At 58.0% G+C, this 27,747-nt stretch overlaps 1 protein-coding gene across 1 annotated transcript; it reads left to right on the forward strand.

Moving 5' to 3' along the window:
• On the forward strand, window positions 1-24,093 carry LOC128835473 (uncharacterized). The gene is made up of 13 exons (XM_054024983.1): window positions 1-83; window positions 2,068-2,397; window positions 2,506-2,805; window positions 3,608-3,907; window positions 4,228-4,332; window positions 4,491-4,934; window positions 8,042-8,353; window positions 8,644-8,997; window positions 14,967-15,320; window positions 17,994-18,305; window positions 19,180-19,533; window positions 20,345-20,687; window positions 22,395-24,093. Exons 1-13 carry the CDS (start codon window positions 2-4, stop codon window positions 22,786-22,788), a joined length of 3,984 nt encoding a protein of 1,327 aa, XP_053880958.1. The 5' UTR covers window position 1; the 3' UTR covers window positions 22,789-24,093.
• Window positions 24,094-27,747: the final 3,654 nt, after the last annotated feature.

Consider the following 27,747-nt stretch of genomic DNA (forward strand, 5'->3'; position numbering starts at 1 on the left):
GATGGCGACTCTGTGGGGATGGAGGGCAGGGACCATGGGGCTGGGGAGTCTCCTCATCCCCCTTCTCTTCCTTGGGGTGGCCGGTAAGTACAGACCCCCTGGAATGCTCGGGGCGGGGCGGGATCTCAGCCCTGGCAGGAGTCGCGGGGGGGGGGAAGACCTGGAGTTGCTCTCACCACAGGCCGGCCTGGCAGTGCTGACAGGCGCGGTGCTGCGCAAACACCAATGAATTCTCACCTGCACTTGTTACCTGTTTTTCCAGTTCTAGCCCGTGTGACCCATGGGGAGTGAAGGGCTCTCCTACCAGCCCCAGAGATGGCGACTCTGGGGGGATGAAGGGTGGGGACCATGGGTCTGGGGGGGTCTCCTTGTTCCCTCCTCATCCTTGGGGTTGCCAAGTACAGATCCCCTGATGTCCTGGGGGAGGGCAGGGCAGGGCTCTGGGACTCCCCGGCAAAGTAAAGTCCCGGGGACAGGGCCTGGGGACAGGTTGGTCAGTCACAGAAGATCAGGGTTGGAAGGGACCTCAGGAGGTTATCTAGTCCAACCCCCTGCTCAAAGCAGGACCAATCCCCAACTAAATCATCCCAGCCAGGGCTTTGTCAAGCCGGGCCTTAAAAACCTCCAAGGAAGGAGACTCCATCACCTCCCTAGGTAACGCATTCCAGTGCTTCACCACCCTCCTAGTGAAATAGTGTTTCCTAATATCCAACCTAGACCTCTCCCACTGCAACTTGAGACCATTACTCCTTGTTCCGTCATCTGGTACCACTGAGAACAGTCTAGATCCATCCTCTTTGGAACCCCCTTTCAGGTAGTTGAAGGCTGCTATCAACTCCCCCCTCACTCGTCTCTTCTGCTGACTAAACAATCCCAGTTCCCTCAGCCTCTCCTCATAAATCATGTGCTCCAGACCCCTAATCATTTTTGCTGCCCTCCGCTGGACTCTTTCCAAATTTCCACATCATTCTTGTAGTGTGGGGCCCAAAACTGGACACAGTACTCCAGATGAGGCCTCACCAATATCGAATAGAGGGGAACGATCACGTCCCTCGATCTGCTGGCAATGCCCCTACTTATACAGCCCAAAATGCCGTTAGCCTTCTTGGCAACAAGGGCACACTGTCAACTCATATCCAGCTTCTCGTCCACTGTAACCCCTAGGTCCTTTTCTGCAGAACTGCTACCTAGCCATTTGGTCCCTAGTCTGTAGCAGTGCATGGGATTCTTCCGTCCTAAGTGCAGGACTCTGCACTTGTCCTTGTTGAACCTCATCAGATTTCTTTTGGCCCAATCCTCTAATTTGCCTAGGTCCCTCTGTATCCTATCCCTACCCTTGAGCGTATCTACCTCTCCCCCCAGCTTAGTGTCATCTGCGAACTTGCTGACGGTGCAATCCATCCCGTCATCCAGACCATTGATAAAGATGTTGAACAAAACCGACCCCAGGACCGACCCTTGTGGCACTCCGCTTGATGCCAGCTGCCAACTAGACATGGAGCCATTGATCACTACCCGCTGAGCCCGACGATCTAGCCAGCTTTCTATCCACCTTATAGTTCATTCATCCAGCCCATACTTCTTTAACTTGCTGGCAAGAATACTGTGGGAGACCGTATCAAAAGCTTTGCTAAAGTCAAGATAAATCACATCCACCGCTTTCCCCATATCCACAGAACCAGTTATCTCCTCATAGAAGGCTATCAGGTTGGTCAGGCATGACTTACCTTTGGTGAATCCATGCTGACTGTTCCTGATCACTTTCCTCTCCTCCAAGTGCTTCAGAATTGATTCCTTGAGGACCTGCTCCACGATTTGCCGGGCTCTGCCCGGCCTCAGCCGCTGAGTCTGTCCTGAGCCCGTGTGAATGCCCCAGAGTGACAGGAGCTGGCGAGAATGGGGGAGAATCCCAGCGAGAACAAGGGGAGGACGGGGTCTGAGAGCCCAGACACGGCAGGGTGCACCCAGCAATTAACCTGACATTTATTTGTTGCACATCATTGGAGCTGTCACTTCCCACACCCAGCCCCGTCTCCCTGCCTAACTCTCTCCCCACCTCCTCTCCAGATTCCCAGCTGGTCCTGTCTGTGGGCCCCTCCCCGGTGAGGGCTGCGCTGGGCTCCGACGTACAGCTGCCCTGCACCTTCACCGTCACGGAGCGCTTTGAGATCACTAAGTTCTACCTGGCCTGGTCTCTGGGGGGCCACAGGGTGGCCGAGTACGTCAGAGAACAGAAAATCTACCAGCAGGGATCAGAGCTTTTCCCCGAGGAGCTGAGCAGGGGGAACTGCTCCCTGCTGCTGCGCCAAGTGGCCGTGCGGGACGGAGGCAGATACACCAGCACCGTCATCTACACGCCCGACAAGGAGGAGAAGCAGCTGGAGCTGCAGGTGACGGGTGAGTTTGCTGCAACTTTCTGGCCGGGTGGGAGGCTGAAGTCCTGGAGTTTTTCCATATCATGTATTTGTAGTGAGTTAAACTCTGGGCGTCGTGTTCTCATTCCAGCTGCTCCCAGACTCTCCACCCCCCGGAAAGCAGGAGTGTTAAACGCAGCGACCTCCTTCCCCTGCCACGTGTGGGGATTCTACCCCGGGGACGTCACCGTCACGTGGCTGAGAGACGGGCGGGTTCTGCCCGACACCACCCGCTCTGCCCCCCAGACGAACCCGGACGGGACCTTTAACCTCACCCTGACCTACACCTTCACCCCCACTGCGAGCGACTCCGGCAGCAACTTCTCCTGCCAAGTCAGCCACGCGGCTCTGGCCCAGCCCCTGCGCGAGGAGTTCCCCCTGGTTATTGGAGGTGAGTGCAGCTTTCTCTGCCCCCAGCAGCTTCCCTGAGAGGCAGAGCGGAGACCAGCTCCGCCCCACTGCAGCCAGCTCAGACGAGGGCGCCCGCGAGGGAGACCCGCTCCGCTTGGCTCAGGCCCTGTCCTCACTGGCCGTTACAGAGCCATCTCCCATCACTGCTGTAACACCGGTGCGGCTCCATGGGCACCCACAGCAAAGGGAGCGCCCGTGTGGGCCGGCCCACGGCACTTTAACCCGTGTGTAGACGAGCTTTGTGCAGGGTCAGAGAGCCCAACGGCACGTGATCTGAGCACGGCCTCCAGACAGCAGCTCCCACCCACTGCCGCAGCAGGACGGGGGCAAAGGTGGGAGATCTCCCCCAAGCCATCCGTGCAGACAAGGGGGGACGCGGGGGGTCCGCGGCCTGGGCACAAACCATTGGCGTTGCCCAGACACGGGCCAGCTCTGCTCCAGCCCCAAAGCGCAGACGAAAGGCACCAACTCCCGGGGCACAGACTAACCGGGACAGGCCCACCCTCAGGGCGATGGCGCAGCGCTGGGAACCCAGTGATGGGAGACCTCCAGCAGCCCGACAGACGGCGAGATGGGGCCCTGCTGGAACTGGCCGTGTCTCCTGTAAGAACGGGGCCCAGACTGGGATTGTCCATACTACAGATGCAGATGGGCCGGATCTGAGAGGACCCGGAGGACCTATTGGGCACAGTATTGTCAGCACTGGGGCGTTGTGCTAGGTTAGACAGACACTCGGTGAATTTCTATTAGACCCATAATATTTGCCTCTTCCGCATTTTCAGCTCCTCCGAGAATCTCTGTTCCCAGGCAATCGGCCGTAAGAAATACAGAGACCTTCTTCTCCTGCCACGTGTGGGGATTCTACCCCGGGGATGTCACTGTCACGTGGCTGAGAGACGGGCGGGTTCTGACTGACGCCACCCGCTCTGCCCCCCAGAGGAACCCGGACGGGACCTTTAACCTCACTGCAATTTACATGTTCACCCCCATCGAGAGCGACTCCGGCAGCATCTTCTCCTGCCGCGTCAGCCACGCGGCTCTGGCCCAGCCCCTGAGGGAGGAGTTCCCCCTGGCTGTCACAGGTGAGTCTGGGCTGGAGACCCCGTGAAACACCAGGTGCTGAAGGGAGGACTCGGTACAGCAGGGCTGAGTGGTCAGGAACGTGGCACAGTCTGCACTGCTGCTGCGTCGGGGTACGGTAACCATGGTAATGTACAACCCGGGCCGGAGCCAAGGGCCCGCCACAAACAGCTCCAAGGAGTGACCCGCAGGCCGGGGGTTGTGCGTGTCCTTGCCGTGTGCTGGAACCAGCTCTGCAGCCGCAGGAGAGGGCTGTGAAGGTCGGGGGCGAGGGGCGGTACGGGGCGAGGTCTGACCCTGTCTCCGTCTCCTCCCCATGCAGAGGCGCATGGTTCCACCACGGCGCTCACAGCAGTGCTGGGGATCTCGGTAACACTGGCCACGGTGACGACAGCGTTAGCCACTTACTTCTGGTGCCGATGGAAAGGTAACTGCCGATGCCATGAGCCACTGGGGGGAGGGGGCGGATCCATTCGCCACCACAGGGGGGCCACAGGACCCCCGAGGGAGCAGCGGGTCGGGGAGAGTCCATTAGCCACTGAGTCTGTGCCTTGTCGATGCTATTCACCTTCCCTCTCTGCCTAGGCCGCTGTGCCCCCACCAGCACTGATGGGAAAGTTCCCTACTCCGTCTGCAAGGTACCAGGCAGGGGAGCCCCCTACTCCATCTCCGAGGTGCTGGGACCAGAGTGGTGTCCCCTGGGACAGGAGGTGACCCTGAGTTGCTCCATGGAGGGGAAGTTCCCGAAGGACACGGCTGTGACGTGGGAGCGGATACACGGACAGGACAGGACGGTGATCGGGACTGACGGGGTCAGTGAGGCCGGGGAGGGGCCTGACCACCAGCCGCTGTTACACCCCCAGCCCCAGCGCTGGAGAGCGACACAGGAGAGATCAGAGACCTGCCTCATGGCCTCCCTGAGCTTCACCCCCACGGTGCAGGACGACGGGGCCCGGGTCAGGTGCAGCTTCCACCACGAGGCCAGAGGGATCCGAGAGCAGCGAGAGTCCGGGGAGATCCGGCCGTGGGGTGAGTGTCCCCAGGGCTGTGATGTGTTGCTAGGACCCCTCCCCCGAGCCAAGCAGAGTCCAGGGAGTGCCCAGGAATCCAGCAGCCGATGGGCTGTCAGAGAATCATAGAATCATAGAATATCAGGGTTGGGAGGGACCTCAGGAGGTATCTAGTCCCACCTAGGGTGACCAGACAGCACGTGTGAAAAATCAGGACAGCGGGTGGGGGGTAATAGGAGCCTATATAAGAAAAGGACCCAAAAATCGGGACTGTCCCTATAAAATCGGGACACCTGGTCACCCTAGTCCCACCCCCTGCTCAAAGCAGGATCAACTGTCACAGAGTCCCCGGGCGATGCTCTGGAACTGCTCCCCACAAAGCCAGGCAGGACTCTGGGGAGCCTCCTCTCCCTCGGAGCAGACTGTCTTCAGGGCAAGAAGCTCACACGGCTTCACCTCCTGGGTCTCTCCTGGGAGCATTCAGCATATGCCCCTCCGTGCGCTTTCCACAGCGAGTCCGCCCAGGCGGGGTCCTGGGGAAGCTACAGGGTCCTGCACCCCCCACTTCTCAGTCAGACGTGACTCTCAGCCAGCCAGTAAAACAGAGGTTTATTAGACGACAGGAACACGGTCTAAACCAGAGCTTGTAGGTACAGCAAACAAGACCCCTCAGCCGGGTCCATTCTGGGGCCCAGCGAGCCAGGCACCCACGTCTGCCCTCCCTTCCAGTCCCCAGCTAGCTCCAAACTGAAACCCACTCCAGCCCCTCCTTCTCTGCTTTGTTCCTTTCCCGGGCCAGGAGGTCACCCGATCTCTTTGTTCTCCCACACCTTTAGCAACCCCTTGCAGGGGGGAAGGGCCTGGCCATTAGTTGCTAGGAGACAGAGTGTCCATCAGAAACTGAGGCACCCACACAGTATTCAGAGGAAACAGTAAGAACAGTCCCATTTCGTCACAGAAGGAGATTCCACCACCTCCCTAGGTAACCCGGGAGTTCGGGTCTGGCTCAGTCACTCCTGACCCCTGTGCAGGGTTCCCAACCCGGGACCAGCCAGTGCAGGGCAGGTACGTTGTGTCCGCTCTGGGGGACGGTCTCTGGTTAATGTGGGGGGATCCCAGCACTGACCCCAGCAGCCTCCGGCCGGGATAAACAGCCACAGGGCCCCGGTGCAGGTGTCTGTATCTGCCAGTCCTGGGGGCCGAGGGCTCTGGTCACAGCTCAGGACACAGGCAGGAAACCCCAGCCTGGGCTGTATCCTGCCTGGGGAAGGCGTGTTCCCACCCCAGCACCATCCCCCCAGGTTAAGCGCGTTTCAGCCATCGATTAGCTACGGTTGCTTTATCAGTAAAACAGCACAACACAGAACCAGCTCCAGGCCCCACCCAGGAATCCAGGAAAATCAAACCCCACCCCTAGGTGCCTCTATGAGAGAATATTCCCCCACTCGCAAGCACTGAGAGGGTCTGACAAACAAACCCTCGTTACAAGGGAGAGGGGAGTCAGCATTCATTTGGGAAAACACCACAACAATGATTCCAAAGCCTGCAAACCCCTAAACAAACACCCACCCCCCCAGTTTGCTGGGCAGTGCCCTTTGCAAAGGCGGGAAACTGAGGGAATGTTAAATGTAAAGGGTGGATGTCCCTGTAACATGCTGCTCCCCCTGTTTCTCCACGGCACCCCACTCACGGTTAGTTGTCCAAGAGCAGCAACATCCCAGCGTCCAGGGTGGGGTTGCTCCTACCCCTGGGGGGCTGGTTGAGTGGATCCTCTGCCTCTGCCCCCTGTTCTGAGGTTTCTTCCCCTAGCCCAGCGCTCCGTGTTCAGCTGCAGTGATCGGCAGATGCCAAGTACAGCGGGAATGAACCACGACTCCGTCACATCAGTTCTAGCTTCAAAAATGGAGCAAACAGGTCAAAAACTTCTAACAGTGCCGTAACAAGGGCGAGGCGAGTGAGGCACTTGCCTCGGGCGCGCAAAGCAGAGGGGCACTGCTCTACCACCCAAGCGGGGCGGAGAAAAAAAAAAGCCGTGATCGGTGGTGCTTCGGCGGCAGCTCTACCGCCGCCGCTTCATTCATTCTTCGGCGGAAGTTCGGCAGCCGGTCCTTCCCTCCAAAAGGGACTGAGGGACCCGCCGCCAAATTGCCACCGAAGAGCCTGGAGCCGGCCCTTGCCTCGGGTGCAAAAATTCCTTGTTACGGCTCTGCCTTCAAATCCCGCTACTCTGATTCAACTCCCCCAAGTCTTTCCCTTCCATTCAGCATATTTCTCTCCCCTCACAGAGTGGGTCCTGTCAGGGTGTCCCCTGTCCCCATTAGGACACATTATGCACAGTTCTGCTGCCCTGTACTCACACAATCAGCCTGAGAACACTTCATTGCCCCACAGCACAGACTAAAGTGAATTTTAACCCACAGCAGCCCAATCGGATCGCTGTGGCAGAGTAGGGGTGTGTGTGGAAATGCAGCTCACTCCTGGGGTCTCATGCCCAGTTCATCGCCAGCTGGCAGAGCAGAGCTGGCTCAGACCCTGCCTCCACACACAGGCTCCGTCACACCCGTATGTCACTGAGCACGTCGCAGGGTCTCCAGCAGTTATAAGGAGGGTGAACCAGGCAGACAGTGCAGATTAAATCTTTAGGAAGGGGGTTCACCTGCAGGGGTGTGACGGAGCAGGGGAGTTACATTGGGGATTAGGGACTGCCCTTGCAGGGAGATACCTGAGCTGTAACATGAGCCAGGAAGCGGGGTGGGGGAAGTGACACCTTCTGCCCGGGAGACGGAACAAAGGAGAGGAGGGGCAGAGGGGAGGGGGGAGAGAGCTGCTGGGGGAGTGTTTAGTTTCAGTTTGGGCTGGGTGGTGCAACGCAGGGAACCCCAAGCTGGGGTCTAAGCTCCCTGAACCCCCCAGAAGGACTTGATTGAGAGGTCCTGGTTGTACCTACAAGCTCTGCTGTAGACTGCCTTCCTATTGTCCAATAAACCTTCTGTTTTACTGGCTGGCTGAGAGTCATGGTGAATTGCAGGAAGAGGGGTGCAGGGCCCTGACTCCCCCACACTCCGTGACAAGGGGATCCTGGCTTGGGCTAAAACCCCAGTCCCATTCTCACTGCTATCCCCCCAGTCCGGCCGCAGGTGTCCGGGATCCAGGTGTTACCGCACTGGGAGCCCCCGGGGGAGGTGCCGTTTGCCGTCCAGATCCAGAACTTTTACCCCAGGGAGATTCACCGGATCCAGTGGAGCTGGGACGGGGCAGAGAGCAGGAGAGACGAGACCCCAGAAATCAGCCAGAACCCGGATCTCATGTTCAGTGCTACCAGCATCTGGAGAATCCCCAGCCGGGAACTGAACCGTCCGGAGATCAGAGTCCAAGTGTCCGTTCAGCAAAGCCCCCGGGAGCCCCCGATCGAGAGAGAGATCAGAGCTGAGGACACAGGTGAGGGGGGCTCCCTGGGTCAGACGGGGAATGAGCAGGAATCGCTGCCCCCCACGGGGTCCCTGAGGGATGAAGGAGCTTTGGGAGCTAATATTCCTCATCCCCCTTTCCGGCTGGAGACGCCGATGGGTTGCGGTGTAACAGTGTCACACACGGGGGTGGTTTTTGGGGTAACAGCCCCACTGAGGGGTCAGATCTCTCCTGTCTGAAGGGAGGGGGGAGCAGCCCCCACCAGGCCCCGTCTCCCCCTTACGGGGCCTGTAACTGTCTCTGGATGTTTCATTCCCCAGGTCTCCTGCGGCCCCCGGAGGTGTCGGAAATCTCCCAACCGGAGTCAGTGACGGCGGGGGAGGAAATCACCCTGAGCTGCCGCATGACGGGGCATTTCCCCGGGGCGCTGAGTGTGACCTGGCTCAGGAGGGGCCGGGGGGCCGGGGCTGCTGTTCCCCTGCAGGGCTCTGCCGAGTACAGAATCAAGCCCGGAGCTCCCCGCACACAGGACGGGAAAAGCTTCCAGCAGGAGACGAGACTCAGCTTCACCCCCTCGGTGCAGAGAGACCAGGAGGCCGAGTACGTCTGCCGGGTGGGACACGTCGCCCTACAGACCCCCCTGGAGAGACGCAGCCGGGAGCTGCAGGTGGAAGGTCAGTTTCCAAGGCCCCGCTTTTCCAAAGAGCTCAGCTCCCATTTAGGCACCAGAGTAAGTGGCGAGATTCACAGGAGAGCTCGGTGTGTTTGTACTGAGCGCTGGGGAACGTGGCCCTGGGCTCCTCTGACCCTCTGGTGCCTTATCTGAGCTCGCTGTTGACTGGAGCAGTCTGGTTCGTTTGTGTGTGCAGGGAAGTGGGTTTGCGTAACTATCACGGAGTCCCCGGGCGATGCTCTGGAACTGCTCCCCACAAAGCCAGTCAGGACTCTGGGGAGCCTCCTCTCCCTCGGAGCAGACTATCTCCAGGGCAAGAAGCTCACACGGCTTCACCTCCTGGGTCTGACCTTGGAGCATTCAGCATCTGCCCCTCCGTGCGCTTCCCACAGCGAGTCCGCCCCGGTGGGGTCCTGGGGAAGCCAGAGGGTCCTGCACCCCACTTTGCAGTCAGATGTGACTCTCGGCCAGGCAGTAAAACAGGTTTATTAGACAACAGGAGCACAGTCTAAAACAGAGCTTGTAGGTACAGCGAACCGGACCCCTCAGTCAGGTCCATCTTCGGGGGCAGTGAGCCAGACACACACGTCTGCCCTCACTCCATGTCCCCAGCCAGCTCCAAACTGAACCCCCCTCCAGCCCCTCCTTCTCGGCTTTGTCTCTTTCCCTGGACAGGAGGTCACCTGATCTCTTTGTTCTCCAAACACCTTTAACTATCCCCTTGCAGGGGGGAAGGGCCCCGGCCATCAGTTGCCAGGAGACAGAGTGCCGGCCATTTATGTGCACTGGCCCTTTGCTCTGCAACAATCTCACCCCCTAGAGACTTAAGAAATGCATAGGGGAAACTGAGGGACCCACACATTATTCAGAGGAAACATTAAGAACAGTCCCACTTTGTCACAGTAACACCTGCAGGCAGTGGGGTTGTGAGCTCAACTGACCCCCACTGTCAGGGCAGTTGTGGCCCCACACCGACTCCTGACCCCTCTCCCGGGTAACCCCAGAACCCCTGAGGTTGTGGGTGTCACAGGAGTCATTCAGGGCAGCTCTCCCTGGGTGAGGGGAGGGCCTGGCAGAGGCTGCTGGGGACATGGGGCCAGGTCAGATCAGATGGTGACGGGGGGCGTGTGTCAGATCGCCAGGTGCTGTAACTATGACAGGTTTCAGAGTAGCAGCCGTGTTAGTCTGTATCCGCAAAAAGAAGAACAGGAGGACTTGTGGCACCTTAGAGACTAACAAATTTATTAGAGCATAAGCTTTCGTGGACTACAGCCCACTTCTTCGGATGCATATAGAATGGAACGTATATTGAGGAGATATATATACACACATACAGAGAGCATAAACAGGTGGGAGTTGTCTTACCACCTCTGAGAGGCCAATTAATTAAGAGAAAAAAAACTTTTGAAGTGATAATCAAGTACTGATTATCACTTCAAAAGTTTTTTTTCTCTTAATTAATTGGCCTCTCAGAGGTGGTAAGACAACTCCCACCTGTTTATGCTCTCTGTATGTGTGTATATATATCTCCTCAATATACGTTCCATTCTATATGCATCCGAAGAAGTGGGCTGTAGTCCACGAAAGCTTATGCTCTAATAAATTTGTTAGTCTCTAAGGTGCCACAAGTCCTCCTGTTCTTCTTGTAACTATGACGTGCAATTTCCACATGTTCTAGTCCCACAGGCTCCAGTTCTGAGCGAGATCTCCCGGCCACAGGTCCTGATCCCCGGGGAGCCGGTTACACTGAGCTGCCAAATATCCAGGTTCTACCCCAAGGAGCTGAGAGTGACCTGGCACCGACGGGGAAGGGGAGAGTCGGCGTTCAGGCACTTAGACAACCCGAACACCCACAAGATTGTCACCCCAGACCCCACAGCCGCCTCAGACAGGAAATCCTACAGCGTGACGTCCCAACTCCGCTTCACCCCCATGCTGCCCGAGGACGACGGGGCAAAGTACCTGTGTTCTGTGGAACATCAAACCCTAAAGAAGGCTGAAGTAAAATCCACTGGGCCGCTGGAGCTGCGAGGTACGAGCGAGTGGGGCCGGGCAGCGCCGCGCTGACGCTGGGGTTGTTGTGGCTGAGGAGGTCTCTGCTCTCAGGCACTTGGAGCGTCCAGACAAAGCGTTGCTTTGGGCTGAGCCTCCTCCGGCCGGTTCCCAGCGCGTGGGGCGGTTCCTGGATCGTTTGGGGACTGGCCCGTTGGCTGCTTGCAGGTTCCCCCAGTGCTGGGGAAAGAGGGTGTCAGGTCTGGAGAGAATTGATGGGCGGCTGCAGCAGCCTCTCTGTTTAAAACTGGGTTCAGTTTTCTATTTAGGACAGGGCCTCACCCTCATTGTTTCGCAGGAGGAGAACAATGTGTCCTCCCCAAACTCACAGCCCAGGGTCTGAGGGCAAAGGAGAAATTTTCTAGGGAATTTCTACTAAATCTGGGATCTGGTTTGGGAATGGGATCTTTGAGAAGGTTTTACCTAAAGCATCTGACCTTCGTTGACACCTTTTGCCAGTATCAGCTGGGTCTGTCTCCTTCCCACGCTGCCATGACTAAACCCCACTGAAAACTAACGGCAAAGGGACAGGTGAAGACATTTAGCTGTAATTAAGCAAAGTGATTAATGGTGTACCCAGTCTTTGATCTTACGGGCACAACTGGCCCTTGCCCAGGAAAGCTGCTGCTCCCCACACCGCGCCGTGGGACTGACACCAGCTCATGGGGTTGAAGCTACTCAAACCCTCAGCAGAGACGGTCCCTTTTCCACTGGCGAGGCCGCCCACAGTAAAGATGGCTGCTGTCCCCTGTTGTTTCAATGGCACTGAATCGACCGGCTGCTCTTAGGAAAGATGGCCGACCACGTGAAAATGAGGCTGCCCTTACCAAAGGTGGCCACCATCTCTTAGCCGTCCCCTGACGCTCCCACAACACGTTTCCGGGGCGGTGACAGACTTGCACCTCGCAGGGGAGCTCCTGGGGCCTGGAAGGGGTGTGCCCAGCCGCTGGGACGCGCCATGCTCAGCCCGGGTCGACAGACACACACTCAATCTGCTCCAGCTACCGCCTGACAATAGCCGTGTGGGCACAGCGGGGGGTGGGGGGCCAGGCCAGCGCCAAGTGCGCCCCCAGGGGCCAGGCAGGGCTGTGCTCCGGTGACTAGCCTGAGCTCCTGCGGCCACGCGGCTGTTTTTAGCACCAGCGCGTCTGTCTGTCCCCACTGGGAATGACCCCTCCTGGCTGCTGTGTAGACGTGCCCGGCCAGATACGGACACACTGCAAACGGCACCCGCATCTCCCTGCCAATACACCACCAAGCTGTCCCTGTGAGCTCCTGCTCCCCCCCCTCCCCCCCCCATACACACAGCTCTCTGGGGTCCTAGCCTGAGTGCAGCTCAACGCGGAGCGCGGGGAGATTGTCAGCACCTTCGGCGGCAGCCCTGCTCCGGTCAGTGGGGCTGGGAGCTTTTCACACCAGGGCCAGAGATTCATTTGTTCTGTTTCATTCTTCCCCAGCGCAAATGGCTGCAGGGCTCCTGCCCAGACGTTACACGAGTCACCTCGGGGGCCAAACCTCACAGGAACTTTAACAAACGTGTAGAATGAAAACCCTTGTGCAGCTGTAAATACAGCGTGTGCAGCATCGCCCACAGCAGCCTGGGGCAGGTGGTAGGGCAGGGATGTTGCCCCTTTATCCCAAGGAGGGAAGGATTCCCCGGGATTTAAGGAGCAGCTGGTGATCCCCTCCTCACCGTGGGTAGCCGAACTACAGTCAGCTGTCAGCAGGTCCCCCTGGGCTCATAGAATCATAGAATCATAGAATCATAGAATATCAGAGTTGGAAGGGACCTCAAGAGGTCATCTAGTCCAACCCCCTGCTCAAAGCAGGACCAATTCCCAGCTAAATCATCCCAGCCAGGGCTTTGTCAAGCCGGGCCTTAAAAACCTCCAAGGAAGGAGACTCCACCACCTCCCTAAGTAACGCATTCCAGTGTTTCACCACCCTCCTAGTGAAATAGTGTTTCCTAATATCCAACCTCGACCTCCCCCACTGCAACTTGAGACCATTGCTCCTTGTTCTGTCATCTGCCACCACTGAGAACAGCCGAGCTCCATCCTCTTTGGAACCCCCCTTCAGGTAGTTGAAGGCTGCTATCAAATCCCCCCTCATTCTTCTCTTCTGGAGACTAAACAATCCCAGTTCTGTCAGCCTCTCCTCATAAGTCATGTGCTCCAGACCCCTAATCATTTTTGTTGCCCTCCGCTGGACTCTTTCCAATTTTTCCACATCCTTCTTGTAGTGTGGGGCCCAAAACTGGACACAGTATTCCAGATGAGGCCTCACCAATGTCGAATAAAGGGGAACGATCACGTTCCTCGATCTGCTGGCAATGCCCCTACTTATACAGCCCAAAATGCCGTTAGCCTTCTTGGCAACAAGAGCACACTGTTGACTCATATCCAGCTTCTCGTCCACTGTGACCCCTAGGTCCTTTTCAGCAGAACTGCTACCTAGCCATTCGGTCCCTAGTCTGTAGCAGTGCATGGGATTCTTCCGTCCTAAGTGCAGGACTCTGCACTTGTCCTTGTTGAACCTCATCAGGTTTTTTTCTGCCCAATCCTCTAATTTGTCTAGGTCCCTCTGTATCCGATCCCTACCCTCTAGTGTATCTACCACGCCTCCTAGTTTAGTGTCATCTGCAAACTTGCTGAGAGTGCAGTCCACACCATCCTCCAGATCATTAATAAAGATATTAAACAAAACCGGCCCCAGGACCGACCCTTGGGGCACTCCACTTGAAACCGGCTGCCAACTAGACATGGAGCCATGGCTCAGCCATTACAAGCACATTACGAGCCCATGGGGATTCCTGGCCCAGTCCTGTTGCTTCCTCGTTTGGGTGCGTGGGATTTAATCCTAGAGCCGGGACTTGGGCATCTCGTGTGAGATCAGCCTTGTCTGTCCCCACCCGCCACCTTTCCCAGTGAGACCTGAGTCAGTTCTCTGGAGAGACATGTTACAGCTTGTCACAGAGTCCCCGGGCGATGCTCTGGAACTGCTCCCCACAAAGCCAGTCAGGACTCTGGGGAGCCTCCTCTCCCTCGGAGCAGACTGTCTCCAGGGCAAGAAGCTCACACGGCTTCACCTCCTGGGTCTCTCCTGGGAGCATTCAGCATATGCCCCTCCGTGCGCTTCCCACAGCGAGTCCGCCCAGGCAGGGTCCTGGGGGAGCCAGAGGGTTCTTCACCCTCCACTTCACACTCAGACGTGACTCTCAGCCAGCCAGTAACACAGAGGTTTATTAGTTGACAAGAACATGGTCTAAACCAGAGCTTCTAGGTACAGAGAACAGGACCTCTCAGCCGGGTCCATTCTGGGGCCCAGCGAGCCAGACACCCACGTCTGCCCTCACTCCCCGTCCCCAGCTAGCTCCAAACTGAAACCCCCTCCAGCCCCTCCTCCTCTGCTTTGTCCCTTTCCCGGGCCAGGAGGTCACCTGATCTCTTTGTTCACCTTTAGCTTTTCCCTTGCAAGGGGGAAGGGCTCTGGCCATTTGTTGCCAGGGAGACAGAGTGTCGGTGATTTATGCACACTGGCCTTTATCCCTCCACCTAGAGACTTAAGAAATGCATAGGGGAAACTGAGGCACCCACACAGTATTCAGAGGAACCATTAAGAACAGTCCCACTTTGTCACAGTAACACCTGCAGGCAGTGGGGTTGTGAGCTCAACTGACCCCCACTGTCAGGGCAGTTGTGGCCCCACACCGACTCCTGACCCCTCTCCCGGGTAACCCCAGCACCTCTGAGGTTGTGGGTGTTACAGGAGTCGTTCAGGGGAGCTCTCCCTGGGTGAGGGGAGGGCCTGGCAGAGGCTGCTGGGGACACGGGGCCAGGTCAGATCAGATGGCGACGGGGGGCGTGTGTCAGATCTCCAGGTGCTGTAACTATGACGTGCAATTTCCACATGTTCTAGTCCCACAGGCTCCAGTTCTGGGCGAGATCTCCCGGCCGCAGGTCCTGAGCCCCAGGGAGCCGGTTACACTGAGCTGCCAAATATCCAGGTTCTACCCCAAGGAGCTGAGAGTGACCTGGCACCGACGGGGAAGGGGAGAGTCGGCGTTCAGGCACTTAGACAACCCGAACACCCACAAGATTGTCACCCCAGACCCCACAGCCGCCTCAGACAGGAAATCCTACAGCGTGAAGTCCCAACTCCGCTTCACCCCCATGCTGCCCGAGGACGACGGGGCAAAGTACCTGTGTTCTGTGGAACATCAAACCCTAAAGAAGGCTGAAGTAAAATCCACTGGGCCGCTGGAGCTGCGAGGTACGAGCGAGTGGGGCCGGGCAGCGCCGCGCTGACGCTGGGGTTGTTGTGGCTGAGGAGGTCTCTGTTCTCAGGCACTTGGAGCGTCCAGACAAAGCATTGCTTTGGGCTGAGCCTCCTCCGGCCGGTTCCCAGCGCGTGGGGCGGTTCCTGGATCGTTTGGGGACTGGCCCGTTGGCTGCTTGCAGGTTCCCCCAGTGCTGGGGAAAGAGGGTGTCAGGTCTGGAGAGAATTGATGGGCGGCTGCAGCAGCCTCTCTGTTTAAAACTGGGTTCAGTTTTCTATTTAGGACAGGGCCTCACCCTCATTGTTTCGCAGGAGGAGAACAATGTGTCCTCCCCAAACTCACAGCCCAGGGTCTGAGGGCAAAGGAGAAATTTTCTAGGGAATTTCTACTAAATCTGGGATCTGGTTTGGGAATGGGATCTTTGAGAAGGTTTTACCTAAAGCATCTGACCTTCGTTGACACCTTTTGCCAGTATCAGCTGGGTCTGTCTCCTTCCCACGCTGCCATGACTAAACCCCACTGAAAACTAACGGCAAAGGGACAGGTGAAGACATTTAGCTGTAATTAAGCAAAGTGATTAATGGTGTACCCGGTCTTTTATCTTACGGGCACAACTGGCCCTTGCCCAGGAGAGCTGCTGCTCCCCACACCGCGCCGTGGGACTGACACCAGCTCATGGGGTTGAAGCTACTCAAACCCTCAGCAGAGACGGTCCCTTTTCCACTGGCGAGGCCGCCCACAGTAAAGATGGCTGCTGTCCCCTGTTGTTTCAATGGCACTGAATCGACCGGCTGCTCTTAGGAAAGATGGCCGACCACGTGAAAATGAGGCTGCCCTTACCAAAGGTGGCCACCATCTCTTAGCCGTCCCCTGACGCTCCCACAACACGTTTCCGGGGCGGTGACAGACTTGCACCTCGCAGGGGAGCTCCTGGGGCCTGGAAGGGATGTGCCCAGCCGCTGGGACGCGCCATGCTCAGCCCGGGTCGACAGACACACACTCAATCTGCTCCAGCTACCGCCTGACAATAGCCGTGTGGGCACAGCGGGGGGTGGGGGGCCAGGCTAGCGCCAAGTGCGCCCCCAGGGGCCAGGCAGGGCTGTGCTCCGGTGACTAGCCTGAGCTCCCGCGGCCACGCGGCTGTTTTTAGCACCAGGCCGTCTGTCTGTCCCCGCTGGGAATGACCCCTCCCGGCTGCTGTGTAGACGTGCCCGGCCAGATACGGACACACTGCAAACAGCACCCGCATCTCCCTGCCAATACACCACCAAGCTGTCCCTGTGAGCTCCTGCTCCCCCCCCCCCGTACACACAGCTCTCTGGAGTCCTAGCCTGTGCTCAGCTCAACGCGGAGCGCGGGGAGATTGTCAGCACCTTCGGCAGCAGCCCTGCTCCGGTCAGTGGGGCTGGGAGCTTTTCACACCAGGGCCAGAGATCCGTTTGTTCTGGTTCATTCTTCCCCAGCGCAAATGGCTGCAGGGATCCTGCCCAGACGTTACACGAGTCACCTCGGGGGCCAAACCTCACAGGAACTTTAACAAACGTGTAGAATGAAAACCCTTGTGCAGCTGTAAATACAGCGTGTGCAGCATTGCCCACAGCAGCCTGGGTGGTAGGGGCAGGGATGTTGCCCCTTTATCCCAAGGAGGGAAGGATTCCCCGGGATTTAAGGAGCAGCTGGTGATCCCCTCCTCACCGTGGGTAGCCGAACTACAGTCAGCTGTCAGCAGGTCCCCCTGGGCTCAGCCATTACAAGCACATTACGAGCCCATGAGGATTCCTTGCCCAGTCCTGTTGCTTCCTCGTTCAGGTGCGTGGGATTTAATACTAGAGCCGGGACTTGGGCATCTCGTGTGAGATCAGCCCTGTCTGTCCCCACCCGCCACCTTTCCCAGTGAGACCTGAGTCAGTTCTCTGGAGAGACATGTTACAGCTTGTCACAGAGTCCCCGGGCGATGCTCTGGAACTGCTCCCCACAAAGCCAGTCAGGACTCTGGGGAAGTCTCCTCTCTGGGAGCAGACTGTCTCCAGGGCAAGAAGCTCACACGGCTTCACCTCCTGGGTCTGACCTTGGAGCATTCAGCATCTTCTGCCCCTCCGTGCGCTTCCCACAGCGAGTCCGCCCAGGTGGGGTCCTGGGGGAGCCAGAGAGTCCTGCACCCCCACTTCGCAGTCAGACGTGACTCTCAGCCAGCCAGTAACACAGAGGTTTATTAGTTGACAAGAACATGGTCTAAACCAGAGCTTGTAGGTACAGAGAACAGGACCTCTCAGCCAGGTCCATTCTGGGGCCCAGCGAGCCAGACACCCACGTCTGCCCTCACTCCCCGTCCCCAGCTAGCTCCAAACTGAAACCCCCTCCAGCCCCTCCTCCTCTGCTTTGTCCCTTTCCCGGGCCAGGAGGTCACCTGATCTCTTTGTTCACCTTTAGCTATTTCCTTGCAGGGGGTGGGAAGGGCCCTGGCCATTAGTTGCCAGGGAGACAGAGTGTCGGTGATTTATGCACACTGGCCTTTATCCCTCCACCTAGAGACTTAAGAAATGCATAGGGGAAACTGAGGCACCCACACAGTATTCAGAGGAACCATTAAGAACAGTCCCACTTTGTCACACAGCTCTCCCCTTTACTAGCCCCTGCTCTCACTGACACTCCTGCTGTCCCGCCAGCCCTGCCGCAGGTGTCCGGGATCCAGGTGTTATCGCACTGGGAGCCCCGGGATCAGGTGCCGTTTGCCGTCCAGATCCAGAACTTTTACCCTGGGAGGATTCACCAGATCCAGTGGAGCTGGGACGGGGCAGAGAGATGGAGAGACGAGACCCCAGAAATCAACCAGAACCCGGATCTCACGTTCAGAGCTACCAGCGTCTGGAGAATCCCCAGCCGGGGACTGAACCGTCCGGAGCTCAGAGTCCGAGTGTCCATTCAGCAAAGCCCCTGGGAGACTCCAATCAAGAGAGAGATCAGAGCTGGGGATACAGGTGAGGGGGGCTCCCTGGGGTCACATGGGGAATGAGCAGGAATCGCTGCCCCCGCGGCGTCCCTGAGGGGTGAAGGAGCTTTGGGAGCTAATATTTCTCGTCCCCCTTTCTGGCTGGAGACACCAATGGGACGGGGTGTAGCAGTGTCACACACGGGGGTGATTTTATGGGGTAACAGCCCCACTGAGGTGTCAGATCTCTCCTGTCTGAAGTGAGGGGGGAGCAGACCCCACCAGGCCCCGTCTCCCCCTTGCGGGGCCTGTAACTGTCTCTGGATGTTTCATTCATGACACGAGAAGTCATTCTTCCGCTCTACTCTGCTCTGGTTAGGCCTCAGCTGGAGTATTGTGTCCAGTTCTGGGCGCCGCATTTTAAAAAAGATGTCGAGAAATTGGAAAGGGTCCAAAGAAGAGCAACAAGAATGATTAAAGGTCTTGAGAACATGACCTATGAAGGAAGGCTGAAAGAACTGGGTTTGTTTAGTTTGGAAAAGAGAAGACTGAGAGGGGACATGATAGCAGTTTTCAGGTATCTAAAAGGGTGTCATAAGGAGGAGGGAGAGAACTTGTTCACCTTAGCCTCTAAGGATAGAACCAGAAACAATGGGTTTAAACTGCAGCAAGGGAGGTCTAGGTTGGACATTAGGAAAAAGTTCCTAACTGTCAGGGTGGTTAAACACTGGAATAAATTGCCTAGGGAGGTTGTGGAATCTCCATCTCTGGAGATATTTAAGAGTAGGTTAGATAAATGTCTATCAGGGATGGTCTAGACAGTATTTGGTCCTGCCATGCGGGCAGGGGACTGGACTCGATGACCTCTCGAGGTCCCTTCCAGTCCTATAATCTATGAATCTATGAATCTATGAATTCCCCAGGTCTCCTGCGGCCCCCGGAGGTGTCGGAAATCTCCCAACCCCAGTCAGTGACGGCGGGGGAGGAAATCACCCTGAGCTGCCGCATGACGGGGCATTTCCCCGGGGCGCTGAGTGTGACCTGGCTCAGGAGGGGCCAGGGGGCTGGGGCTGCTGTTCCCCTGCAGGGCTCTGCCGAGTACAGAATCGAGCCCGGAGCTCCCCGCACACAGGACGGGAAAAGCTTCCAGCAGGAGACGAGACTCAGCTTCACCCCCTCGGTGCAGAGAGACCAGGGGGCTGAGTACGTCTGCCGGGTGGGACACGTTGCCCTAGGGACCCCCCTGGAGAGACGCAGCCGGGAGCTGCGCGTGGAAGGTCAGTTTCCAAGGCCCCTTTTCCAAATAGCTCAGCTCCCGTTTAGGCACCAGAGTCAGTGGCGAGATTCACAGGAGAGCTCGGCGTGTTTGTACCTAGCGCTGGGGAACTTGACCCTGGGCTCCTCTGACCCTCTGGTGCCACATCTGAGCTCGCTGGTGACTGGAGCAGTCTGGCTCGTTTGTGTGTGCAGGGAAGTAGGTTGCGTAACGCCTGCAGGCAGTGGGGTTGTGACCTCAACACACTGACTGACCCCACTGGCAGGGCAGTTGTAACCCCACCAGGGGTGAAAGTAACTTATAGGACTTACTGGTACTGCTGGAGTCCTGAGGGGGGCGTGGCCTCATCCGGAAGAGGCGGGGCCTCTCAAGATTTAAAGGCCCTGGGGCATCGGCTATGGCTGGGAGCCCCAGGGCCTTTAAATCAACCCAGGACTCCCAGGTGCAGAGGTGGCTGGGAGCCCCCGGGGCTCCATGGCAAATTAAAGGGCCTGAAGCTCCCGTGGCTGTGGGGAGCCCCGAGCCCTGCCAGACTGGGGCCGAGATTTAAAGGGCCCAGAGCTCCCGCTGCGGCAGGGAGCTCCGAGCCCTTTAAATCCCGGCCCCAGCCCAGGCGCCGGAGCTGCGGGCGGGATTTAAAGGGCTCTGGCCTCCCCACAGCGGCAGGGAGCTCTCGCTGGGTGAGGGGAGGGCCTGGCAGAGGCTGCTGGGGACACGGGGCCAGGTCAGACCAGATGGTGACGGGCGGCGTGTGTCAGATCTCCAGGTGCTGTAACTATGATGTGCAATTTCCACATGTTCTATTCCCACAGGCTCCAGTTCTCGGCGAGATCTCCCGGCCACAGGTCCTGGCCCCTGGGAAGAAGGTTACGCTGAGCTGCCAAATATCTGGGTTCTACCCCAAGGAGCTGAGCGTGACCTGGCTCAGGAGGGGCCGGGGGGCCGGGGCTGCTGTTCCCCTGCAGGGCTCTGCCGAGTACAGAATCGAGCCCGGAGCTCCCCGCACACAGGACGGGAAAAGCTTCCAGCAGGAGACGAGACTCAGCTTCACCCCCTCGGTGCAGAGAGACCAGGGGGCCGAGTACGTCTGCCGGGTGGGACACGTCGCCCTATGGACCCCCCTGGAGAGACGCAGCCGGGAGCTGCAGGTGACGGGTCAGTGTCTCTGTCTGAAATCTCTGGTCACTGGAGCGTCTCGTCCATTCCGGGGGTGAAGGAAAACGGCCGAACACAGCCCGTGAAATCGGAGCCGTTCTGGCCCCATCAGCCCCTCACTGACCCCCACGTGTCCCCCACGCTGGAGCCCCAGTGAGTGCAGGGGCTGGGTGCTCAGTCCCTCACCCCTGGGGACGGTGCAGTCCCTCCCCTCTCCCTGCCAGCCAGGGCCATGTGCCATCGGGGGGCAGCCCCACCTCCCCCCACTCCCTTTGAGGGGCTGCAGCCCCACGCTCCTGTGAGTGAAGGGGCTGCAGCTGTCTCCGGGGCTCTCATTGTGGTGGGGGATGGGCAGAGTGGGGGGTGCAGCTCCTTGTTCCCTCCCCCTGCTCCCCACTTCTGGGTCAGGCCTCGCACAGCCCTGCGTCTCCCAGTGGGAACAAGCCCACGTCTGGCTCCCCTCCCCTCTGGGGCAGTGGGGAGTCGCCCCAGCTCTGAGGGCATCTGTCACGGAGTCCCTGGGCGATGCTCTGGAACTGCTCCCCACAAAGCCAGTCAGGACTCTGGGGAGCCTCCTCTCCCTCGGAGCAGACTGTCTCCAGGACAAGACGCTCACACGGCTTCACCTCCTGGGTCTCTCCTGGGAGCATTCAGCATATGCCCCTCCGTGCGCTTCCCACAGCGAGTCCGCCCCGGTGGGGTCCTGGGGGAGCCAGAGGGTCCTGCACCCCCCACTTCACAGTCAGACGTGACTCTCAGACAGCCAGTAACACAGGGGTTTATTCGATGACAGGAACACGGTCTAAAACAGAGCTTGTGGGTCCAGAGAACCGGACCCCTCGGCCGGGTCCATTATGGGGTTCAGAGGGCCAGACACCCACCTCTGCCCTCACTCCACATTCGCAGCCAGCTCCAACCTGAAACCCCCTCCAGCCCCTCCTCCTCTGGGCTTTGTCTCTTTCCAGGGCCAGGAGGTCACCTGATCTCTTTGTTCACCTTTAGCTATTTCCTTGCAGGGAGGGAAGGGCCCCGGCCATTTGTTGCCAGGGAGACAGAGTGTCAGTGATTTATGCACACTGGCCTTTCCCCACCACCTAGAGACTTAAGAAATGCATTGGGGAAACTGAGGCACACACACAGTATTCAGAGGAAACATTAAGAACAGCCATTCTATATGCATCGGAAGAAGTGGGCTGTAGTCCACGAAAGCTTATGCTCTAATAAATTTGTTAGTCTCTAAGGTGCCACAAGTACTCCTGTTCTTCTTATTAAGAACAGTCCCACTTCGTCACAGCATCACATAGCCCCACGCTCAGGGCCTGGCGCTCGGCCAGGGGAGGTCAGGCAGGGGGGAGCTCGCTCCAAGCTGGGGAAATAATTCCTGCTGGGACAACGCGCCGGCCCTGGGGATCGGGGCTGAGACGGACGGGGTGTCACAGAACCACATGGAGCCCCCCGGCCTCCGACTGCCCCTGTCACTGACTCTCCTGCTGGGGGGGGGGGGGTCAGGGCCTCTGGTTAACGACGCCCCCAGAACCTGACACCTGGGTGAGGTCATGGGGAGTTTTCTCCCCGTCTCCAGCAGGGTCTGTTCTGTAGACGGCAGGGTCTGGGCAGCGTGGGGAGTTTAAGCTCGCGGGGACTGAGCCTGGTGTATTCACAGGGTCCCAGGCAGGGGCCTCATTCCCGTTCTGTTCCTCTCTCCAGGTGGCCCCTTCCCAACAGAGACAGGGCGGTGCATGAGCCGTCCTGCAGTCGCACCACGGCCAGAGCTGGGGAGAGAGAGACACCTCCCAACAGCTCGGAGGGGAGAGAACAAACTGCCCCACGCACCGCTGCTTCCACCGAAAGTTCAGGATTCAGCCCCTGCCGTGGTTCAGTCTCTCCAGCATCCTCCGATGAGCAGCGCCCAGCGAGAATCCAGCGCCAGCTACGTGTCTTCCCAGGGACCCGCACCGAGCAGGGCTCAGGGGGCAGCCGGGACAGGGAACCTTGTGGGACAAAGGGGCAGGAGTGCTGGTTTCCTGGGGCACATACAGAGCCGCTTTTATCCATAATCCCTGCATGCGGCCAGGGGGGCAGAGACACCCCACTGCTCTGAACTGGAAAGACAGCGGAGTCTAAGTCCCTGCAGGCAGGGCTGGCTCCAGGCACCAGCATAACAAGCAGGTGCCTGGGGCGGCCAATGAAGAGGGGGGTGGCACGTCCAGCAGTTCTGCGGCAATTCGGCGGCGGGGCCGTGACTCCCTCTTGCAGCGAAGGACCTGCCGCCGAATTGCCGCCATAGAATGAAGCGGCGGTAGAGCTGCCGCCGATCGCAATCGCGGCTTTTTTTTTTTTTGCTTCTTGGGGTGGCAAAATCGCTAGGGCCGGCCCTGCTTGCAGGTATCTCAGTCTAGTCTCTGTCTCATCACGTGGTGCCGGAGCACTGTGCCAGATGTGCACAATCTCCCCAGAGCGTCTAACCCCAGCTCCTCACCCCCGTTCCTGGGCATGGAGCTATTTCTCCCAGCAGCCTCCCCTGGGCACCGGTTACTCTGCGGGCGCTGGATGCTGGGGTGAGGTCTCTGAGGCGCAGGGATGGTTTCCGCCGGCAGGGGCTGAGCACATGGGTCATTCTGCTCTCCTGTGGTAGGGACCCCACGAAGCAGACTGTCCCCTAGCCAGGCCTGTCCAGAGACATTTGGGGCCCTGGTCCCCATCTCCGCCCATTGCACCCCCAGTGCACAGATGTTTGGGGGGGTCCTGGGCTGGACCCCTTTTACCCACCACCCCTGTCAGCCCTGTCCCCAGCCCCCCCTTGCTGCTGACAGTTCCATGCTCCTGGGCTTTGGCGTGTCCACATGGAGAGTTGTGCTGGTGTGACCCGCGGTGCGAGTTTACACGGCCAGCGTTAAACAGGCCCCGACTGACTGAACCGCCCGGAGCCGCTTACACGGCTGCAGCGTTCTCCTGGAGACCAGCCCTACGTCCTGGGGGGAGAGTCAGTCCCTGCATCACCAGGGCCCAGCCCATGGGGGGCTGGATCTCAGCCAGTAGTTAATGGGCACCCGTGTGGGTCCCAGAGCACAGGTGCCAGGCACTCTCGCTGGCCGGCGCTGGAGTTCAGTCACAGTCCCCAGGTTGGAGCCAGGCCTGGGGGTCGCACGCAGGGGTCACGGGGCCCAGGTCTGCCTGTGCCAGGCAGGGGCAGCCTCCCACTCAGCCGGGGCAGGTATCCAGTGAGTCGTTCCCCCAGCCTCGAACCCTGAGCTGGGAACTCCCTGAACAGGGGCCAAGAGGCTGCTCCGCATCCCTTCCCGGCAGCCAGTCCCTGCGGGCGGCCGGCCTGGTCCTGTGTCACAACAGGGGCCGGCTCTCTGCACCCCCGGGGCTGTGATCAGTGAGTTTGCTGGGACTCGGTGCGGGGGCATTGGGGGTGGGGTGGGGGGAGAGTCCTTCAAATGGACCCCCCACCCCGCAGGCAGCTCCCAACCTGGACCCCTCCCCTGTTACCCGCTTTGCCTGCCTGCTGGTGTCTCCGGGGCTCCCCTGGGGAGGTGCTCAGCCTGGGCGGGGTAGGGGGAGACCTTCGAGCTCACCGGGGCCTGGCCAGGGCTTTATACCGGGCAATGGCAGCAGAATAAGCTCTGGGCTGTACAGGGAAGTGGTCACTAAATGGGAATCTGTGGAATTTATCCCCTTTGTTTAAGACAGTGTGAAAATGGCCCATCTTAGAGTCAATTCTGCCCAGCTGGAGGCAGCCCCCACTCCCCCGCCCAGCCCTCGGCGTGGCGGGATTCCCCTGGACACGTGACACTTGGCTCCCAACAAACAAGAGCAAGATGCTGGGCCAGCTCCCCAGCGGGTGTCAGTTAGTGTTGCTTTACTGCCCTGTGCTGATTGACAGGCCATTTGTGTACAGCCCCTAGCACCACAGCGTCCCGGGCCATGATAGGCCCCAGGCACCTCTGTGATACAAATAATGAGTGGGAGAAACAGCCCATCGAGTGACGGTGTGTGAGAGAGGAGCCAGTGACCCCACACATTGTACAGGGGTGTGAGAGAGGAGCCAGTGACCCCACACATTGTACAGGGGTGTGAGAGAGGAGCCAGTGACCCCACACACTGTACAGGGGTGTGAGAGAGCCAGAGAATCTGGCCCTAAGATTTTACTGAGGAGCCCAAAGACCTAAAGCCGGAATCTGGACGTGCTTCGATGCCAAGTTCCCTGGAGTGTCAGGTCTTGGCCTGCTCCCCACGTCTGTATGGCACCCACCCAGCACAATGGAGCCCGGCACCTGAGTGGGTCTCTGGGTGACACCAATAAATACTAAATACTAATAATACTTCGCCTTGCCCTATTTCTTATTATTTGTGTAATTATTATCTGTACGAAGTCACCAGCTTCATCGACTGTTCTCCCCGTTCAGCCAGAAACACTCCGTGACCCTCATTCCACTTGTAAAACAGCATCTGTGAAATCCACACTGCGGGTGTGTTCTCCTCGGGGGGTTATCATGTATCGTTTGTTGTTTCACAGCTCACCGTAGCTTAACCATCCCTGCACTGATATAACACGTAGGAGAGATGTGTTGCTTGTCTCATGCTGACACCCTGAATGTTCCCTGCTGGGTTATGGTTGTAAGATGACCCTGCTTGGTCTGGCTTTGGTCTTTAATCCAAACTGGAAGCCGCTGCCCACCCGGGATCCAATGGGGGAAGTGGTATGAAATACTGGAAAACCTCCCAAGACCCAGCCCCAGGCCCCTGTGGGAGCCCTGAACAGCCACAGCCCCGAGGAGACAATCAGCAGCTGTGACCAGGTGACAGAAAAGGCTCCTTGTGGCAGAACAGAAATGACACAAATTAGCTCGGGGGCTGTTCATTGAGTGGGGCCCGGCACAACCAGCCAATTGACCAGGACTAGCAGCTCTGGGCCCCAACGGAGCACAGTGCCAGGGAGCACAACCCCCCAACGCTAGACAGCTCCCGGATTTATCTCCTCGAGGCTCAGACAAGGTGAGAAATTCCCAGCGCCACAACCTCTTCCCCCCTCCTCCCCCCGCCACTGGATCTGAAAGGCCAAATCCCGAGAAACCGGAGTCCTTCCCCGGCCCATCACATTTACTATGTGCCCCTCAAGGCCTCTAGGTGTCCGATAACGCCACTTCTCAGCACAGACCACAACGGTCTCCATGGAGAGACATCAGTGTCTGCCTCTGCTCCCCATGCCCATCACCTATAGCCCCACAGAGTGACCCCCTCAGTTCTGGGCATCGCATTTCAAGCAAGATGTGGAGAAATTGGAAAGGGTCAAGAGAAGAGCAACAAGAATCATTAAAGGTCTTGAGAACATGACTTATGAAGGAAGGCTGAAAGAATTGGGTTTGTTTAGTTTGGAAAAGAGAAGACTGAGAGGGGACATGATAGCAGTTTTCAGGTATTTAATAGGGTGTCATAAGGAGGAGGGAGAAAACTTGTTCACCTTAGCCTCTAAGGATAGAACAAGAAGCGATGGGCTTAAACTGCAGCAAGGGAGGTTTAGGTTGGACATTAGGAAAAAGTTCCTAACTGTCAGGGTGGTTAAACACTGGAATAAATTGCCTAGGGAGGTTGTGGAATCTCCGTCTCTGGAGATATTTAAGAGTAGGTTAGATAAATGTCTATCAGGGATGGTCTAGACAGTATTTGGTCCTGCCATGCGGGCAGGGGACTGGACTTGATGACCTCTCAAGGTCCCTTCCAGTCCTAGAATCTATGAATCACTACACAACTGGGAAGCGTCCAACAGCGGAAGTGGTGCGGGACCCCGCAGCAGGAGCAGAACAGGCGGAACCCAACGCGGAGCAGTGGGCAGCTGAGAACATCAAGCGCTGCATGTCCTGTGGGGGGACATGGCAAGGGCCAGCAGCCAGCCCATGGTGCCACATGCACTCACCGCAGGAACAGAAACCAGCGCGCAGACAGCCCCAGAAAGAGCCCTGTTATGTCCCCGAGTGGGAAGCGCCAGGGACACGCCTAGCTGGGGTCTGTCGGCAGCACCCCGGCTGCACCACGACAAGCAAAGGAAGATGGAGCTTGCTCCAATGCCCCCACTCAGCCATTCACCTGTCACACTGACAGCGGCGCTGCCTGCCAGGAGTGTGGTTAAATGTTTGACTGCATGTGTGTGTTCTCCTTGTGTGCTGCCCCCACCCTGCACAGACAGCCGGCGCAGCAGACCTCAAGTGAACCGCCCAAAGACCACAAGATCCGTTAAGGGACGAAGGCACCAGGCCAGGTTTATTGTCAACAAAGCACAGTAATAGCACCTGGCAGACTCTACAAGGATACCAAGATGTATGCCCGTGACAATGGACACAGCTCAGTGAATGGAAGGACTTTCCATTTCCCCCCTTGGCTGGACCAAGACACTCTCTTCAAGATACCTCTTTATACCCAATACAAACAAGTTAGTACTGCCTCTGACATAGGTAGTTACTGCCCCCTGACGTGGCTAGTTATCACCCATCACCTTGTACATGTTGGTTTGATCAAAACATCTCTATTACGTACCGTCATCCTGACCTTATCCTTTAGAAGGGGTCAGTGTGTTCCTGTTATCCTTGGGGAATGTGTCCGAACCATCCTTGCTATCGGGATATGTTGCAGGAGAGCTCTGTGCCTAGCACTTCTCAGGAAAGTGTGTTCTCCGATATCAGCCCTGTTCTTGCCAGATTCTGTGAACTTGCCGGCGGAGCCTGACGTTTGCTCACAGCCGGACTTTTGCTAACTTTGCTTTATATCAGCAAAGCTTGTCCACTACTTTAGCTCAGGCCTCATACCAGGCCTCTGATACAAGGGCTTATATCTCAGGCTCTCTTCCTACTACAAGGAGCTCTGCAAAACTGCACAGGGGAAATCCCCAAAGTGCTGGACGAGAGCTCCAGGCCGACGTCCTGCTAGGGCTGCCTCGGTGCCACGATTTACATCGGCTCCGAACCGGCTGCCCCAGTGGCAGATCCCCTCGCAGAGCGATTGTCGCAGGCTCGCTGCAGACTCAGGCAGTGTCGCTGCACCAGGTACGTTTTGGCTGCAT

Source organism: Malaclemys terrapin, chromosome 4 (genome assembly GCF_027887155.1).
Source record: "Malaclemys terrapin pileata isolate rMalTer1 chromosome 4, rMalTer1.hap1, whole genome shotgun sequence".
In the NCBI taxonomy this organism is placed as follows: domain Eukaryota; kingdom Metazoa; phylum Chordata; order Testudines; family Emydidae; genus Malaclemys; species Malaclemys terrapin.